Here is a 20,557-nt window from a genome sequence, read left to right on the forward strand (position 1 = left end):
TAAACTGCTTTCAGATCCATCAAGATAGAGGCTGCACGCTCGCTCGGGCCTCACAATGGAAACATTCAAACGGCGGCTTCTGAAATGACTCCGTTCTCGATATGTGGTGAAGAACCACTGAATGCAGTTGACACAGTGTGATCATTTCATACCCGGGGGGAAAGAGAAGACATGTATCATCAAACTGTCAGTGTGTTTGTAATGCTCCAGAGAAATATGCCACATCTATAACGCTGTCGATCAATGGGAAGCGTCAGCAGTATGTCACCAGCAGATCTGGAACCAGTCTCCCTCTAGTGTCTGAAGCGTTGCAGCGGTCAGGTGACCCGGTGACACACGTGTGCGCTCGTCACCAGCGGCTCGGCCCCCCCCCGGGTGCTTGTACACAGAGGTGGCTTCTGTCGGGCAGGGGGCAGATGTTCTTCGGAAGTCCTGACTGTAAACTCCCATGCATAAACATACGCCCCAGAGTGTACACACACCGATTTCCTCCCATATCACACACAGTAAACAAGTTTCCTCAATGCCCGTGTGCAGGCCACACACACACACACACACACAAACACGTAAAGAGGCACACGCACAAACAGAGGGCTCCTGAAATTAAGCAAAACAAGGCCCATCTGGCTCCAGAACTGTTTAGCCAAGCAGAAAAAGGATTTGACCCTTATTATAGAGCAGCGGGGATGAACTCGCCAACGGGTTAGTGGTATTGGATAAACTATAAACTCACTCCAAGTTTCATTTAAACTCCAGTAGACCAGACTTGGCAACGGCGACTTGCTGAAAAGCAGAAAAGCTCGGTATTTCCCCCTCGGGGCTGTCCCCATTAAAGCGACATAAATGAAGATGTCAGAGGCAAAAAAAAGAGACAGACAGAATCTCCTGAATTCCACCCTGCAGAGAACTGCTTTTGTACGTGTGAACACAGACAGCACCCCCCCCCCCTCTCTCACACACACACAGACAAACACACACTAGCTTCAGTTAGCTCAGTCAACAGGCTGGCATGCACGGCAAATGAGATTCGGTGTGACTCACAGCACAGGGCGAGTTTCTACAAAAACCAACACACACACACACACAAGTGCGGCTGACACACACCTCTCATGTTCACCAAACAGGCTCAGTATGCTTGCCCTCGATCACTGTCACATGAGGGGTTAGCATCGCACCGTCCGCGGCGGCCATAATGAGCTAACAAGATGACACCCAGATGGCCCTGCCACGAGGAGGACAGAAGAGGACGTTGTTGCTCCGACGGACGAGCCGAGGAGGACCTTCGAGAGCGAGAGGAGTGTCAGAAGTCATTAGGGAGGAGAAAGAGCATAATCTGTTTCTTCTTATGGCCCTCTGTGGTTTCCGTCAATGCCGAGCCCATCCCTCTCTAAGAGCAGGGGAGTTAAGCGAGTGCGGGTGTATGCGGTCGTGATTGAACGTCATCCACGGTATCACTGACAGCGGGAGAAGGCCCAGACTGTTGCTCTCTGCGTCTCCACTTATTCATCCCGGAGCCCAGGGACTGAGCTCTTCCAGCTGGCGGGTAGAAGAGGAGAAGGAGAGGAGAGGGAGAGAAGAGGAGAAGAAGAGGAGAGGAGAGGAGAGGAGAGGAGAGGAGAGGAGAGGAGAGGAGAGGAGAGGAGAGGAGAGGAGAGGAGAGGAGAGGAGAGGGGATCTGGATAAGACAGGAGAGCTTGGGTCCGTTTCAGCTCGAGTTTAGCCTCATTCTGGTGTTGATCTGTGACCCACACACACACACAAGCCTCCTTCCTCCTCGCCTAAATCCTACCCTGGCCATGACACAACACACACACACACACACACACACACACACACACACATGCACAAACACTCACACACAGCCAGCTGCCTCCCATCACCGAGGAGCAGCCACAGATGGGCTCTGCATGCTCCGTAAAGATCTCTCCACAGGCCCAGTCTACATTCACTGCCAAACCCGCCTGGCCCGAGCCCACTGTATGTGTGAGCGGGTTTGTGCGACTGTGTGTGTGCAGATATACGTGTGCCCATACATGCCTGAGTGGGTGTGTGTTACTGGGCCAGACACCCGAAGCTGGTGTGAGTGTGTGTGCGTTGGTCGGGAAAGCTGGACAGTCCTTGAGAGAGGAATCCCCCCGTGGGACTTGGAGCTGCAGAGGCGAGAGTCCAGATCTGGACCAGGACGCAAGGTTGTAATCAGTGCCGAGCAGAGCAGGAGGCGAGCGAACGCAGGAGAAACCTCCCAGACGCACAATGGCGTGTCTCACACTCACCCGATTGTGTTTCACTCCCACTTGGGGGAGCGAAGACCAAACTAGAGAGAAAAAGAATCATCACCATTATCAAACCCACGCAGCTTGCCTGTGTTTTTAACCAGCGGCCATCTTCTGCTGTGTATCTCCAGCCGTATCGATAAAGCCCTCAGAAAGGATTCCGCAGACAAAACACGGCCCCTTAATGTCGCTACTCCAATAACCACATCACACTGTGCGAATAAACACGCACAGGCATGCACGCCTCACACACTCGCACAACTCCATATTGTAGACAATTCAGTCGGGCTTAAATTCAATTTTTTTTACAATTGGCCTCCTATCGCAGTGTGGTTCAAATTTAGTCGGAGGGATCCCAGTTTTACGCTGAATAATGAAGCAAAGGGAAAAGCTCATGAGGAGGAGGGACAGGCTACGGCTTGTGGATTAAGTTTGCTTAATTTTTCAAACTGGTGCTCAGCGACTCAGAGCTTCTATTTGCCCCCCCCATGACAGTATTTTGGCACATCTGACACATCTGGGGATCAAATCAGCGAAGACGTCTCCCAAACAAACCTGACACCCATTACTAATGAGGCCCGGTTTTTGATGGAATGATTTGACTCGGTAGGGGAAACATGTTTATTTGCGTTCTTTCCCAAGTTCTCCAAAATTTATATCGCTCTCATATCTGTGAGGCTTAAAAAAAAATTGGAGCCCGAGCCAGGAGCTTGTTAGCTGAACATAAACAGTGGAAACCAGGGTAAACAGGCTCCACCGGTGGGTAACAGAATACGCCTGCGAGCGCTGCCTGCAACACCACAACGTGGAATTTCGAGCGGGTTGAACAAATGAGGTATAGCTTATTAATTAGTTGATTTAGAGGTGCTAGATGCTAGCCGCGTCACCTGTTTCCAGTCTTCGAGCTAAGCTAAACGTGGCTTCAGTGTGCAGACATGAGACTTACGGCAATCTTCTCATCCAGCACTTGGCAAGAAAGCTGATACAGACATTTCCTTGAAGGGATATTTATTCTTTGCCTGCTCCCCGCCGCCTTCCGAGAGAGCAAAAAAAAAAAAAAAGATTTGGTTTTCTTCTCTTCTCAGGAATATAGAAATAACCTGCCGAATTTTATGGCCACACTTTTTACGATCAAAGGGGGCCTGAATCGATATTTTATGAGTCTGCGCGTTGTTAACAGGTGTTAATGTGCCACAGCTACAGAAAGTCTGGCGCACTGGAGAGAAACCACAAGGCTTCCTGGGAGAACAAAGGGAAGACAACGGCGCACAGAGAAGCAAATCAATCAACCTCTGTCAGAATCCGTCTGGCTTTGGACGGGCGCGGCTCCGAATCCAGAAGTGAAAAAGATAGCATGCAGCAAAGTTCAAAATACTTCCATTGTTCATCTGTCAGTGTGAGAGACATTTGCAAGGGAGAGGGAAGGATACAATACAAACACAATATTTATCTTGCGCCGCCTTCCCTCCTGAGTCACTCTTATTTAATGTATTCCTGTTATTGTGAGGAGCGCCATATAGGAGATGGATGGTTCGACGAGTCCGGTAGGTGATACGTGTTTGCTACAGGCCCAGCGCAGTCGCTCACACATCCCCCCCCTACCCCTGTCTCCAGTCTGAAGCAACGGCAATAATTCAGTCACCAACAAACAGCGCGGGACTTTTTTTTTGTGGCATTTCAATTGTCGGTGGTTGGTGGTTTTTTCTTCTGCATTGTTCTCGGAACTGCTTCCCTGGGAAACTGGGAAAGTCAAACAGCTGACGAGATGTCACCTCGTGAACTCTCTCCTCGGTTTCACACACTCGCAAACAGCCACGTTGGCGACCTGACGCACACTCTCCCTCTCAACCATTCTTTTTTTGTTGTCTCTCTCCACACACACACAATCTCTCATCAATTGCTCGTCAAGCTCAACGGCACACACGGCGCTGTCCAAACAAGTGAGACGCTGCTGCTGCTGCTGCTGCTCCGGTCCCACAAGCATCGACTGTTGCCTTTCAAGACCGGTGACTCTTGATCATATCGTGTCAGACATGTGAGTCTTTATGGCGGCTGCAGGCCCTTTCTCTCTTTGGCTCGCAAGTCACGGCGAGAGCTACCAGTAAATCTAAGGGATTTCCGTCAAGTGCGAACACATTCCTCTTAAATTAGTTATTCATTTGGCCTACAGCGGCCGGGGCTTGAGAGTACGTGTGTGGTGCAATAAAACGTAGCTTTAAACAGTCATTTCCCCATAGCTCACTGTGCATGCCCGTACCTGGGCCTCACATATGCCTGTTGTGACTGGTCATGCAGTGCTATATGGGGAGCAGGTATGACCTGAGGATTTATCCTTTGCTCGAGCAGGGACATATGCATGAGCGCACAAACACACTCACGCACACACACACATTCTTGCATGTGCATGTACATTATATATACACACTCAGACATACTTCACAAGCCAACAGTAGCGAAACAAGAGAAGATAGGCCTCTCTGTGTGCGACTGACAGAGTGAATTACACGGGGAGCTAAAACACTAGTTTCCTGTCTCGCACAACAGCACTGGATGGCTTTCAGATGGATTTCGCTGAATCCTGTACAAACACAGAGTCAATATCAGGGTAATGGCCAATCGCCGAGAAGGAACAATTCACAAGTAATTTGCGGAGAAAATGTGTTTTGGGGCACTTTGCACCACAGTCTGTCGCCCAGCCACAACACAGGCAGGCTGCCAACAGGCGTCTTCTTTCTGTGAGGCTCGAGGACAGCAGTGCATGCAGATATCTCCTCTTAAATATGTGCCGGGGCTCGATACTTCTCATCACACACCGAGACAAAAAAGGAATTGAACTGATGAAAAGCTGATAATTCTGTCTCTAACGATTCGGGGAGCCATGAAATCAATGACAAATTTGTGTTATGAGCAAACGTACAAGACATTTTAATCCTTCAGCACTTTGCCCCTGATATTTATGTCTGTCGCCAGCACTTTCATTATCATAAAGCGTCTTTAATATTTCTCAGCTGTGCGAGAAGAGCGCCACACTACAGATGATTGAGTGCACTAGATTTAGTGGCTCTCTCCTCGGCTCTCCTTCTCCAGCTGGGTCCGTGTACTTCAGGAGCGACACACACACGACAAAGTCGTCCGGGAGAGAGGGGGAACAGACAGAAGAGGAAGAAGAGAGGGAGCAAGGGGGAGGAAGCACTGAGCAAGCACTGAGGACATGGTGCCAACCAGAGAGGCCCACCGTGCCTCGGTCCCATCTCTCCAGCTGAGGGCTTTGATTCGCCTGATTGTCTCCAATATTGAGACACACAATAAACACAACACTTGGCGTCCATTTGCAATTCTAATCAGGCACTCTCGACCGGCCTGGACAACCCAGCTACAGCCCTCTGGGATATCACTCATCAGACTGCAAAATAATGACACAATCATCGCCATGGCTACGCTCCTACAGCAGCGCCCATGAGCGGCTGCACATAGAGGATATTAATACACAGGAGTCCTGGGAGGACTAAATGAATTAGCCAGGAGATTAGTTAGATACCAGGTTAATGAATGTGCCACGCAGGCAACTTCTGCTGTCTAGCATTTGGGGAAGGTTCACACACACACACACACACACACATACACACAGACACACAACCAGAAATCCCTAGTGGCAAATAGGCGAGCCAGCCGCAGGTCCACACCTGCTTCTGCAGGGCATGCTGCAACAGGATTTCAATAAACTATCTTCTTTCAACATGAAATCTGGGCTACATAAACTCAGGTCAATTATCTCACGATAAGGCAGCGAGTTGCAAACTTCAGCACTATCTGATTTAGATGTGCTGTAAAGTCACGATAAACCAGCACGCAGCCTGTGACTGTAATCCAACAAAAAGTCTGTGTTTATCTCCAACTATGTGGGGGAAAAAAATTCTGGATTTTAAGGATCGTAAATCAATGCAGTTTAAGATGTTTAAGAAATGCAAAAAAAAGGGTTGTATCTTTTACAAACTGTCCCACAATCATGCATCTGTGAGTTTTAAAAGCCCATCTGTTGGCTTATCACTCTGCTGCTTTCATCGACGTGTCAACGCGATGGTAATAGATGCCTGCAGATAAATGAGAGCAAAGTGACATTCAATCATCCACGTTTTTTTTGGAGCCTTGATGTATTTGCTTTAACAGTCACCCGGACGTTGAGAAACTGCGATTTATTTCAGAAAATAACAGGCGCCTCTTATGAAACCGGCCATTTGACTTGCAAATCATACAAATGATTCATAACAGCGGCCGTGCCTTTCTGCCCTTGTTTTCCAGCGAGCCCGCAAGCATGCCTGCACATATATACGTCCAAGAATGTGTGTGTGTGTGTGTGCGTGTGTGAGTCAAAGCTCGCAACAGGCCAGTGAATGACAGCCTGTCAGTGAACGAAATGTCATTATCTGCCTGATGTCTGTGAGCGAGCTGTGACCGGGGGGGCAGGGTCACATCACTAGCGGGGAGTTGACACTCTGCGGACAGGAAACATTACTTTCTGATTTCCCTCCAGAGGGGAAACACTCTTGTCACAATCTGCACCGCTTCTGTTTGACCTCATTTAGAGGTCACTCCAACATAGGCAGCACAATTATACAAATGTGTGCGAGTAACGTGAGAGATACTTATCTCGTAACCCTTTTTTTTTTAAACGGGAGCTATTTTCTCTAAAAACAACACGGTGGGGAATTTTTCCGTCTTTGTTCACAGGGCCTTGAAGAGACGAGTGCTGGTAACACTCTCCCCTCCCCGTCCTTAGCCTTTGACTTTTTCTGTGTAGCAACAATACAGGGGTTTTAGTTCAGTGTCCTGCAGTCGATCTGTGAGGGAGCTGATAAGAGGAGCTGATGGATAGGTTTAATCAGCCGAGCCCAGGGATCAAGACCAAAGGACAGATCAATCAAACGCACTGTGGTTTATGAAAGAAACAGCTTTTCTGTGTCACCGGGGGTCTCTGCTGACTCGTTTCTTTTCCCTAAGAGAAGAAGCAAAAAGCGCAGTAAGCTAAATATAAAAAAGTGAAGGAAGGTAACTTGTGTTGAAAACTAACGTGACTAAAAATAATAAGCCAAATATAGAGAGGGGGAGAAAAAGTTCCGCAGTGAAAAGGGCACATCTGTAATCAGTAGACGGAGGTTGAACTTCGGCTGCAGCTCTCTGACAAAGCACGGAGCTGCAGTTCCCCTCTGTTCTCTAACATCTTAAATACCTTCTGACATAAACTGAAACAAAACTCCGGCTAAATCCCCTTATGAAACATAAAAAAGTTGAAACCGAAAACAAAAAACCCACCAGTGAAAGGGGGAACAAAAGGGAGCACAACAGAAAACTATTTACACCCAACACACAAAATAGATCTCCATAGAAGAGAGCACCCGAGACGCTGCTCTATCTGGGACACGCTGTTTTCTTCTTTAATACACAGCCGAGCCTTTAGAGCGGCTTCTTATCAGAGAACGGTGAGTGACACGTCTATTCTCTGCTTACGATCTCAGCCCGTGATTATAAAGACAGCTACACATGTCCCATCCAATCCAAGACAAATTAGTTGCTCTTTCTCTTTCCCCCCCCGCCCGCCCGCCCGCCGTCGGATGGTAGATCTTATCCAGGCGGACATGCTTAAGTTGTCAGTGGGTTTCTAAAAACCCATATTGAACAGCATATTGACTGATGCAATCTCGGAGACACACATCATTAGGCTCATTAACGGTGAATGTAGAAAAGGGGGAGGAGGACGGCCTAACTGGTGCAGCGGGAGTCTGTGTCTCCGCTGATAATACTCGCCTTTAACAAGCAGGGCGCCGGCGAAGACACAGGCTGTCGGTATGAAAATGAAATGTGTGTGTGTGTGATGCGTGTGCTAATAAATAGCTTGTTTGACATGATGCTATTCTCATTCACACAGTTTGCTCTGTGATAACCGGGTGGATTGTGGCCTCGTAAAGACGCTCCATGTGTTGTTTTAGGAAGCCATTACAAACTGGGCCGTCTCCATTACAAGGGCTATCTGATCATTATTACCGCCATCTGTAACGCACACTCAAACCTTAATCTGCACAAGCCAACCACAGCTGACTCCTGAGCTAGTGAACACACACACGCACACACACACATATATACATCGACACACTACCTTCCGCTGTGGTGATATATGTGTGCATGTGTGTGTATCCAAACATGACAGAGCAGCTGCTCCTTCGTCACATTGCGGCTTTCAGGTCAACACGTTTTAGTCCGGCCTACTTAGGCAACGCAGCGTGCAGCGGCTCCACAGTCCTGCTGAAGCCACAGGGCCGGCTACGCTCTGCTCGGGGCCCGAACCCCAACATCCGTGCAATGCAATCGCAATCTCCCAGCCAGAGCTGCCCGCACCCTTCAAAGGCTCATCACAGGACGCACATCTAATGCAGGGAGAAGGCCGGTTAAAGCCTCAGCCAGGCACAGTGCTTTGAAGAGAGGGCTCCAGCCAATCCGACAGGGAGCCAAATCATTTCCCCTTGCCTCCGCCATTCCATTGTGTGCGAGGTTGCACCGGGCGGCTCTATTTTGTGGCCGCATGTGGGGAGCGCCTCCGAGGATCACGCCACTCCATTCCAGAGCAGGGCCCACTGCAGGAAATGAGAATCCGGCGGATGAACTAGGGGGCTTCTCCACGATAAATATATTCATGCATTCATGTATATTTCAAACCCGAATTTGACTCAGCCAGCATAATGCACATGCAAGGTTCCGACTGCGTGGTTACCTGTCGTGCACAAGGTGCCACAATCAGAGGTGTATAAATAAATCAGAAAATGCAGCAAACAGAGCTCCTGAAAGCAGCCACACAGGCCCAGACTCACAGAGGTTTGTCTCCAAAGAGGAGCTTTCATCTCGGAGACGGAACAGGAGGAGAGAGGAGTGATGGGGTGGAGGTTCGGCCTGTCATGTTTCACACCGGGGAAGTTCAGAGACAGATGAGGAGAATAGCAAAAAAAGTTTTCAATGCAGTGGGAAAAATGGGAGACGAGACGGCTGGAGCGGCACATTAGGATTAAAGCCAGTTAAAAATCACAGTGTGAAGTATAATATTACGTGGGCTTTAGGAGAGAAAACTGCCACGGTTCCTCATTACACCGGGTTCCACGCAAAGCCTTCAGTCTTATTCTCTGCATAGTTCATAAAGTGAGCGGAGAGGTTTAGGATATTGTGTTTGCTTTAGCCGACTCTCGCTCTCTCCTTCCAATATCGCTGAGATGAGAGGCTTCCAGTGCCCGAGCACATCATGGGGGAGAATAAACACACACATCTAATGGGGAACATGTGTGTGGGAGATGAAACGGCCTCCCCTCATATGAATAGGATGAAATATAGACCTGTGCCCCGCCGTGCTCCAATCACGGCCGCGAGGAGTCTACGTGGAGAGAGGGGGGGTGCTGTGGGGGACAGCAGACCCCCAACAGGCTCTCTCACTCAACACACACAAGCTGCCAATATGGCCATTCTGCAGAGGATTCATGCGGAGGCCAGAGTCTGACAGTGACATCTCCATTCACTCATGAATTCCTTTTCTCTTCCCAACATGCATGGACACACACACACACACATACAGCCACAGGCCATGGGAGGAGGAGGAGGAGGAGGAGGAGCAGTGCCGGGGCATAAAAAAAGCCTTTCTCCCTGCCGTGGGTCTCTGTGGGGTTTAGCATGGCATTATGGGAAGATTAGACTTTAGAGGAGCTCTACTATCTGATGTCATTGTTGGTTTTGACGTTGTCTGGATGGCTTGTGGAACTCGGACCTGATGGCAGGCACATTTCACCCCCGGACAAAATGCTTGGGCTTGCAGTCGTGATTGATTGCAGGTTCCCCCCCATTGTATCTGTCTGGTATGGCTCTATTGGAAGAAGAATTAGTCGCACAAAAACGCATGGAAAACGCTCCACATCTGACTCCATCAATCAAGTCGGCAATCAAAATAATTCAATTAAGAGACTTAAATCCCGCTGGCTTACGAGTCCCTGCTTGGATGGCCCAGAGACAAACTCGATTTACTGACAGCCCATACATGATAGCATTAACTCCACTTTAAGGCTCATATCTTTTTCCATGACTTACATTTTCGAAATATTCGGGGGAATTGCAGGGGAAATGGCTGAGTTATAGTGTTTACTTAGCGAAAGGACAACTTGGCAAATATCAAATAAACAAGAGTAACTTTACATACATAATGGAACTGCAGACGGGCCGTCCAGACAAATAAACCCCATTTGTAATTTGTTTTCAGGGAGAGTTATTTGCAAGAGCACAGGAAACTTTAGAAGTTGTTTTTTTTATAGATCTAGTAAATGGCCGCACATCAGAGATGCAGGATTGTGGAACGAGTGGGAGAGGGAGGTTCGCCTGAATATGTGTGTAATTGTCTTTTTCCCCCCCGTTTCCGAGGTGTGAAAGGGAATGCAGGGTTGCACTGGGGTGTCCCGGGGAGAGGCGATTGAAGCGTCTGTCACAGCTGCCACACAGAGCCCCGGCGCGCGGCGAATCCCAGGCCCGGCCCTCGCGGACGGAGGGGCCGGGGCCGGGCCTGGGAGCCGCGGGAGCCCCACAGGCCTTTTCTTCCAGCTCCTCTCACCAGCACAAGGGGGACTGGGGTCATGCTGGGAGTTTGCTTAGAAAAGGCTCAGCCAAGACTTGGCAGAATGGGTTAACGGAGGCATGCATATATACTCACACACACACACACACACACACACACACACACACACACACACACACACACACACACACACACACACACACACACACACACACACACACACACACACACACACACACACACACACACACACACACACAAACTAGAAGGCTTTTGGGGCTGTCTCTCTTGCCTGTGGGCATGGTGGGAAAAAAAATGAAGTCGGGGGGGGGGACAAAAAAAGATAAAAGATAAATCAAACCTCCAGTTAACATCTGAAAAATTTGGGACACACACTCGGAGAGCCGGAGCAGGAGAGGGACTGCTCAAGTTAGATTACCGGAGAAATTAGTGGTTTTTCGCTGGATGCCTGGGGAGCCTAATAGTGGTAAAGTCCTGAGGATTATACTCTGTGCCATTTCTACGCTCCCCCTAATAGTCTCCATGTCCTGCCTCTGTATGCCATAGATGGATTATGATGCTTTATAATTAACATGGGGGAGGGGGGCTGTTAGCGTCCGCCCGTCTGCCACGGTGACACACTTACGGGGGGTGTCCCTTGGGAAAGGGAGGCTTCCATACCACACTATTCCATTACTTTATCATTCTATCATTCTATTATCCTACCACTCCATTCAATTACACTGTCACTCCATTAGTGTACTCATAAGAGTGAACAAAGAGCTCCATGATGATCATTAATGATATGTTCCAGGCTGGTTGGGTATGGTCATGCTTCATCCACTGTCTACCTGTAAAATATTATCTTTTTTCTCCCCTTTCTTCTTTTCATAGGAGTCATAATTAAATTCTATTACATTATTGTTGAGTGTTGTTAAATTATTTATTGGGCAGAAAAAAAGTCAGAGATAAAAGTTTGACTATTATAATTTCTTAACTTCTTAAATCGTACCTCCTACCATTTTTTTGTTTGCATTAAATAATTTATTATAATTACTTTGTCTAATACATATGTAAAAAATATATTTCTCAATTTTGTAGCTGTGCTTTTTCAACCAAATAATTGGTAAATTCATTATGAGACTGGTAGAGCAGCTAACAAATATATATTAAAACACTTTATATTATATTATATTATTATATGTCATTAAATATATTATAATAATTGTTTAAGTTATATTTAATCCAAATCTAATCCTTTCTTGTAATTTTGTAGATGCAGATGAAAGTTGTGTAAATATTTAAAGTTGCCAGTAAACCTTGAGTTAACATGTTTTTAGTCTAGAATATGTTTTGTAGATATTTACATGCAGATGAAAGCTCCTGAAATGCTAGTAAATCTGGTGATAGGGTTGGTAAATGGATTTTGAGTAAAGATTTTTTATCTCTTTGTTTTTCAGCGCAAAAAAAAAAGCGAGAAAAAGTTATCGACATTTACATCATAGTTTATAGCAAACTCAGTTTCTCAGCAAAACCACAACTGCCCTGCCCTATTCATTTTGTTGTCATTATTTGTTGGGATCCGTCATCCCCTTCCCCTAAGTCCTGGCACGCTAAATTCAAACTTTCCCACAAAAGTCTTTGGAGTGCCACAAACTCAGGGAGAACAGATCCCTCGCTGCCTGTGTGCCGGTGACAACTCATGACGTCTTAAAGGAACTGGTAGTGCAGCTGGCTGTTAAGGCTGCCTGCCCGCTGCTTGAGCCCGGCCACTGATGAGGTCTGCCTCCCCGGCACAGAGGGGTTCTCTGAGAAAGAGTTAAGTCGATGAGGTCAGTCCGGAGGAGGAGGTTACGAGTTCCCGAGTCGCAGCCGCAGGGGTAATGGTTTTAGAGATGGCTGTCACACAGATCCGTTCCACTGTCCAACACCGCCACTGATCTACACCAACCCAAGTCGGCTTGCTTTTCAAATGCTCAACTTCTCTCTCCCCTGTCCCCCTTTCTTCTTTCTCCCTCTCTTTTCCCCATCGCACTGACACATGGAAGTAATCTGGGAGCTCTGTGCTGGACTGAAAGGATGTGCGGTTGAGCCCAGGGCTGCGTTTCAACGCTCTACATTAGCTTCCTTTCCTCTCCTGTTTAATCCCCTTATTTTCCAACTGCTCTTATGTAAAAGAACTAAGATGGCAAACAAAAGGCAGACTCTGCCCATTCAACTTTTCCCCCACTTCCTGTAACTCGGCGTTCCTACGTTTTCTCTCGATTCGAGTTGAGGCGGCGTGAAGAAATCGTTAAGGGGACGCTTTCCAGCACCAGCGCCTTGTGCCTCTGCTTGGCAGAGCCGGGGCTGATGGGAACTTCCTGGCCGCTGCCAGCCAGGCCTCCGTCTAATGAAGGCCGGCCGCTAACTGCCTGTGAGGCAGCCACTGTTTCAGCCTCTCCACACTCGTCCTCCGCTCGGCCCTCAACACTTCCACAGGGGCACACTGGCACGCTCCTAACACTTCCTTAATGCTCCACTGTGGCTGAACAAAGAACAATAGCACACCGACATGCACTCTCAAGCACTCATTCACTCCCATAATCCTATACTTGTCCCTTTCACATGAGCCTTAATGTCCTTTAATTGCAGCATGGACACAGAAACCAAACACACAATACTCACATTGATTTGCAGTTTTTTTTTATAAAATAAATGGACTTGCAATTATTAGACCATGCAGATACAGACCAAATATTAAAAAAAATACTTTGTGATTATCTTAATACATTTCAGTCTGAAATTATTGTTGTTTTTCTGTATGAATAAAAAATACGTTGAGTAATGCAAAGTTTCGACAATTTGTCATAGTTTTTGTGAGTCACCACAGACAACCTAATCCTTTGTCTGTCCCGCCTATGTGTGCGTTTTGTTGTTCCAAACTCTGGTTGTCAAGACACTGTAAATTGTCTTTTTGGGATTATTTTTAGTTATTGAATTATTTATCTTTTACTCTTTTGGTGGGTTTTCTTTGTTCCTTGGAGATAAAAAAGTTGAAATTGCTCAACCTCCAAAACACAAAGATGTGAATTTAAAATTGTCCAACACAGAGAAGTGAGAAAGGCCCACACAAAACATACTGGAAACAAAATATTAGTTTGATAAATTAGAAGGGGAAAATCCATTATATGTGTCGGTAATATGAAGCCATACTATATGTGTCATGAGACAATAGAATAAATGTTTTTAATTCCTGGATAAGCCAAAAAAAAAACTCAGACATTCCTGTCTGATTAGTGTAACAGTTTCTCAGCTGGTTGTAGAAATTACAGAACATCACATTATCCACTGATACTGTGACGAAACTCAATAAACTGTAAAAGGAGGTCTCGTCAACATGTGGTGGATTTTTAAAGCTGCTGTTGATTGTTTTTCGGTCAACTAACTAATAAAGTCTAATCTTTTCAAATCTGGTTCACTGCATTCTGCTGTGAACGTGGTGAACCAGTGTCTATAATGTGGAGTTGAAATTGAAAGAAAACCAAACTACGGGACCAGTTTGGACGTCAGGCAGTGCCCCATGCACACGGGAGAGAAAAGCTCCAAATTAGTTGCAAGCCGGGGGAACGGGTCTCAGTTTCAAGTGCACCGCTGCTTGGATATAAAGAAATGTACGCATCAATAACACACAAAAGGCACAATTATCAGTTTTCAGTGATGTGGCAGCCAAAACCACCAGCGGATAAAGTGAGTCCATCTGGAGCAGAACCAGGACGGAAAAACAGCATTTTTTCTCTCCCCTGAAACATCCTAAGGCCGTGCAGCCCCCTTCTCTGGCAGCCCAGGTGCCTCACATAGATAACCAAATGAAGAATCTGTCGTTCCACACACCGCTGAAACAACAGTCCCGTCCGCACAGAAGTGCACACACACACACACACACAAACACACAGAGCAAACGCAGCTGTCCTCACAGCGAGACACAGGGAGCCTTTCTGCAGAACCCTGGGCCAGTTGCTTTCCGCAAGTATTTCTTATTGGTCGGCCTTCGCTCTCTCTCCCTGAGTGGGGCTCAGGCTCTAAGTCCTCTCTGTGTGTAATGAGATCTGTATCAGAGGGAAACATGATCAGAGTCTAAAGGGGCAGAGAAAGGGGGAACTCGGGGAGGCAAGGAGAGAGAAGGTGTATATCGCAAAAAGGGGTAAAAAGGGTAAAGGCGGCGGGGAAGAAACAAAAACAGGCCTGTGACCCTCTCAGCGGTGACCCGCACCCGGCCGACCGGCAGAGAGGAGCCTTCAGTGACGAACCAGATCCTGTTTATGGACTCGTCCTGAAGTTTCATCCTGCTCTTGTTCAACAGGTTGCGGCAGTTTCACGTTTTGCAATTGCAGCTTGTTTTTGTAGGCTCCTGTTGAAACCCTGCTTATATTTGAAGGTGAGCTTTTGTGAACGCCACCCCAGCAAAGGTCGCTCTGTGTTCCAGACTTTTTAAGCTTCTAAATAACAGCAGCTTCCAAAAGCAAAGCAGAAGTTAGTCTTTTCCTTCTTCCTGTTTTATCACCACAAAACTCTAATCATAAAAATCAAACTCTAGAATTTTAATTAAGCCTTCTGTGTACCTACCCTACTAAAAGCACACAAATAAAATGATGCTGCATTCCAAATGACATTTAAAAAAATAAACTTCCCACCTTATGGTGTTTTTTCCCCCCCTAGAAAAAAAATAACAAATTTGTTTTTCTGCCTTGCTAAATATCACGGCGGTAATCAAATCCAGAGTAATCACGGAACTCACTGAACCTTTCAACCACGCCAGCACGTTACACACTGAATCAGTCGACTGTTAAACTGTGAGCCAGGCGGCCGAGGTCAACGACCAGCGAAACAAGATGAGTAAGTAAAGGCCCGCGGCAACACAGGCTCCGGTTGACTTTTATCAGCACAAACACCTCCCTCTGTTAGGCTATTTTGTGTTCTTTTTTTAGCGGGCTTCATAAAAATGTCAAAGTGTTTCCGAGGCCTCTGAGAAATGCGGGGGGGGGGGGGTTCAGCGCGAGTGCAGCGGACTCCTGGCCGGGGCTGGCTGCCTGGCTGGCTGTTTTCAGTAGGTGTGTGTTTCCCAGCTCCCATCAGCCTGTTTGTCTCCTGGGCTGCAAACAGACTGTGGAGGAGCTGCAGGTCACGGGGTAAATATTAGCAAAGGACGTGCAGGATCCTCTCGTGGGCGACCTTGTCAGATTATCGTGCAAAAAAAAAAGGAAAATTGGCAAGGCCGCGGCATTCCTGAGCACGCTGCGACTGTGCCCGTGAGAGTGTCCGCTCCTCGCAGTGTGTGCCTGTACGTCGTGGCGGCTCGGCGGATCCGGCCAAACCGATGGGACGTGATCAGTCATAACAAAGTGACATTTTCTGGCGTAATCCCACTCAGCTAAATGAGAGCTAATCCGATTTGCGCTGATCAAATGTGAGACGGTCCTCTACCGGGCTGGGGACGCTGACACATCCAGCCTCCTTCTGCACGGCTGCACCCCCCCCCCCCCACCCTCACACACACACACTCATCTGGCCTCAAATTAAATACCAACAAAAAAAAAGGTCTCATACACCCTGCAGCACAGCCACAGAACTTTTTGGATGATTCTTTCTTTCCTCTTTTATCCAGATGGCGTGAAACGTGGGTGATGGATGTCGCATGCTCCAGCGTGCTGGGGCGAAATCAATTAAGAAAACCCCAGTTATTGATAATGCCGGAGCGGGAGTGATGGCATCCTCACATGGAAATCCATAACAGAAGGAACACTCAAGGGGGGACCTATACATAGACCTGCACACGCACAAAGAAACACACAACACACCATAGTGGCCCAAACCTGCTGGTTTCCTCCACTTTGTCTCATAACTCATGGCCTGTGGGGAGGCGCTGGTATTGTTATATTCTGTGTGCATGTGGTACAGTGTGCAAGCAGAGGGCCAGATTAATTTATTAGCCGAGGCAGCAGTGCTCCCCAAAGTGGGAACAGGAAGTGAGACATCGTAAATCTAGATAAGTCACCAGATAGTGTTCTGTACATTTCTATAGGCCTCCCTCTCTTTTCTCCCAGTCAGTGTGGGTTATCACTGCACAGCCACATAGAGGGACTAGACCGGAGAGATGGGAAGTTTAAAAAAACAACAAAACAAGACAGATGTTGATTGTCGTCAAAAAATATTCCCTTTTTATTGCCTATCAAGACACCGAAAAACAGGTTTGTCTTTTATTATTGCAAAAGGCTGCACAGAGCAAGATAATTGTCTCTTGCTTTCTCCGGCGCAGAGCAGCAGGATAATTAGGTTGAGGGAACACTTTGCAGAGTGCATTATTGTTCCACTGTGAACTTTATGAAATATTCGGGCCGGGGCGTTGGGGATTTTTTTTTACAAGTGGAGGAACAGATGGAGAAGTGATCTTTCCAATCCCTAAAAGAACCAGAGTGGTAAACTTTCTCGGACATTCCCTGAAGGTGACATCATCAATCAATAAATGTCTCAGCCTTTCTTCTCTTTTCATTCAGCTTCCCCACGGCTGACACAGAGTGTGAGGGTTCCTGTGGGCCTGGGTAATGTGTGTGTGTGTGTGAGATGATGACGCCCATTGTTCCACTACCTCTGCAGCCATACTCCGATAAAAGCTGATGGGCCGTAGTCTCCACCATTAGGGCCCCACACACATATCTACACACACTCCAGTGAACATGGCAGGCAATATTCATACTCACTGGCTGCACAACCAGCTCCTATGACATCTGACATTTGGGGGATAAATCACGGATTCACTTGACTGAGTAAGTTCTAGTTATGAGCTGGTGGAGGCTACTCTCCATTTCCCCTCGGTGCTGTGCAGCTCCAATGAAGGTCAGCTCCAGAAATACAGGAGATCCTTTTTTTCTTTTCAACCTCTCTCCTCCTCTTTCTCTCTTTCAGTTTGTTTCCCCCGACCTCGTGTATATACGCTTTCCAACGTCAGGCAAAATGTGGGAGTCGAGCCTAAGTGGGTGATAATTGTTGCCAGAGTGTGTTTTATTATTGGCAGTCTGGGTTCACTCTGTTTGTTTTGATGGGAATAATAATGTGAAAAATTGCTTCGGCTGCTTTGCCTTTTTTTTAAAAGGAAGTTGATTTGATGTTTAGAAATTATAGGCTGGATCCGAGCCAGGACAATAAAGAAGAAACAAATCTAGATTCATTTCAAGCATTTGCTGCCTCTGATATGAGGAGTAAACATCTGATCCTACATTTCTCTTCCTCACCCTCTCGCCACCTTTACCAGAGTTTCCTGTCATTCTTTACACAGCAAATTAGAGATACTGAAGAAGTGGACCAACCCTCAGGTGTGTGTGAGACCTTCAGCCTTCAGGTAAAATACAGGTGCATGTAATAGAGTCATAAGAAACCCGTCATTACAGTGGATTAGGTTTGGAACACTGTGGATTGAATGCTGGTGCCTCCTGTGTTTCTCTGCTGTTGGGAAATTCCCCCTGAGAGGAAAAGATTCAGCACCAAACTCTGCATGTGGCAATTAAATCTAAATAAATTATGTTCTATTTTGGGGGATAATTACTACATTTAACAGAACATTAAACCCAACAATGGCAACTTTTCTCCAGTATTGTTCATTCCACACAGACACACACACACACACACACACACACAGAGACAGAGCCAAGCTTATAGGCACAACACGAACCAGGAGACTTACTTGGGATTCTGCGAGCTCCAGATTATAGACTCCAGCAACTTGGCCGAAGGTAGCGCCGACCTGCACAGCAAAATAAAGATCCAGAGGTAATACTTCCAACAGGCGAGTCCCGCCATGGTGCTCGGTGAGCGGGCAGCAGAGGACGAGCAGCGGCCGAGGAACCGGGAGCGAGTCGGTGGAGGCGCACGGTGCGTCCGGGGTCCGGGCAGCCTCTAGCGGGAAGGTGAGCTTCGATCAGCCGGGAGCATGTGAGGTCGATGCCAGAGACATATCCCGCTGGACCACACGAAGGAGCCCCCCCCCCCCTGGATGACCTGTGGCTCACACACCCGCGGGTTCTTCCCGGCCTCTGGGTGCTCCTCCGCGGAGGCGCCTGGGATCCGATGCCCGGTGGGAACCGATCTAACCGGTTGTCTGTGGAGACGCGATGCGGCGGCGGAGGCTGATGGAGTCTTTGTCAGTCCTCTCTCTCTTTCTCTCTCCCTCTTTCTCTCTCTCCCTCTCTCTCTCTCTCTCTCCTGGCGGTGTGTGTGTACCTGTCGCTGTGGATTCCCCCCCCCTTCCTCCCTACAGATGACCACGTTCATCCATCAGTCACAACTCCGCAGCACGCCGGGAATGTCGAGGTCCACTTCATTCCAGTGTTCTCTTTCACTCCTCCTTCTCCTGCTCCTCCTGCTCCTCCTGATATTCTCCCCTGCGAAGGAATGGAGTTTCTCTTGTAGATGTGTCTCTCGGCGGGTCGAGTCCCGGCGCAGTGGCACTCCGGTGCGTAAAGGATATCCACCAGCAGCGTGCCCCCCCCCTCTCTCTCTCCGGGGTGAAGGTTCTCGAACCTTTCAGCAGTCCGACCCGTGGCTGGGAACCCGCTCTGCCACCCTGTCCATCTCCGGTACGAGTCTCTCTCTCTCTCTTCTGGGTTCGAGTCGTGCGGGTGAGAGAGGGAACACTCTCTCTCTCTCTCTCTCTCTCTCTCTGCTGCTCCAGCTCGAGTGTAACCCGAGCGGCGAGCGAGGCGCAGGAGGAGCGAGGCCCCGCCCACCGGAGTGAGCTGCGACCAATCACAGCGCTCCGTCCCGACTTGGAAGCAGGAAGCGCACGCATTCGTGGGGACGTGGAGGGGGTGGACGGCGGAGTGTGTGTGTGTGTGTGTGTGTGTGTGTGTGTGTGTGTGTGTGTGTGTGTGTGTGTGTGTGTGTGTGTGTGTGTGTGTGTGTGTGTGTGTGGAGGGGGGGGGGGCTGTTATTGGGCTGACCCCCACATCTCCATCCCACCACCCCCCCCACCTCGGCCCGAGCCATCGACCCAAATTGAAATGGACATTGGAGTTAGGCCTGTTCGTCATACTGAAAAGCTTTTTGGTGATGGGGGGAGACGGGGGGGGGGGGGGGCGAGCGTGATCGGCCGCTGGAGCGTGCGTGCGTGCGTGCGTGTGTACGTAAAAGTGCTTACAGGAGCAAAAAGGAAAGAAAAGAAAACCCTCTCGTCCCCCTTTAAGTCCAGAACCTGACATGTCCCAGCACCAGACCCCCCCCCCCCCCCCAACCAAACCTATATGCCATAACATTTTTACAACCTAAGCCTGTGAAAATCTTCCTGCAGGGAATCACAATTACCGTCTGTGGTAGGTATGGGGGGGGGATAAGTGGATTTGTGATATTTTCCTCTGTACAATAATATTATGAGCCTATTTTAAGTTGATATGCAGTGTTTCAGAGCCCTTAAGGCTGACTGTATAGGATTACACTATGTTATTTTAGTCCTGTCCTTTTCTCTTCCTTGAAGGGAATGATGATTAATGCTCTCTTTGGATCTCTTCCTACTTGTCCCCTTTCTGAAATAATGAACTGCATGAGAACTCAGTCTCCAGTGACAGTGGACAATAGACGCTGGGTATCCTATAGTCATTGGGCCATTCATTCTTTGAGGAAGAAACGCTTGACACATAATTGATCATGTCCATGTCTGTGCCCC

General features: G+C 48.0%; 1 protein-coding gene across 1 annotated transcript in view; it reads right to left on the bottom strand.

The window, feature by feature from the left end:
* efnb1 (ephrin-B1) overlaps window positions 1-19,558 on the bottom strand; it is a 57,063-nt gene extending 37,505 nt beyond the window's left edge. The window contains exon 1 of the mRNA XM_061079472.1: window positions 18,584-19,558. Coding sequence (XP_060935455.1) covers window positions 18,584-18,699 — 116 coding nt within the window. The 5' untranslated portion in view covers window positions 18,700-19,558. The remainder of the gene's footprint in view (window positions 1-18,583) is intronic.
* Window positions 19,559-20,557: the final 999 nt, after the last annotated feature.

Source organism: Limanda limanda, chromosome 10, assembly GCF_963576545.1.
Source record: "Limanda limanda chromosome 10, fLimLim1.1, whole genome shotgun sequence".
In the NCBI taxonomy this organism is placed as follows: domain Eukaryota; kingdom Metazoa; phylum Chordata; class Actinopteri; order Pleuronectiformes; family Pleuronectidae; genus Limanda; species Limanda limanda.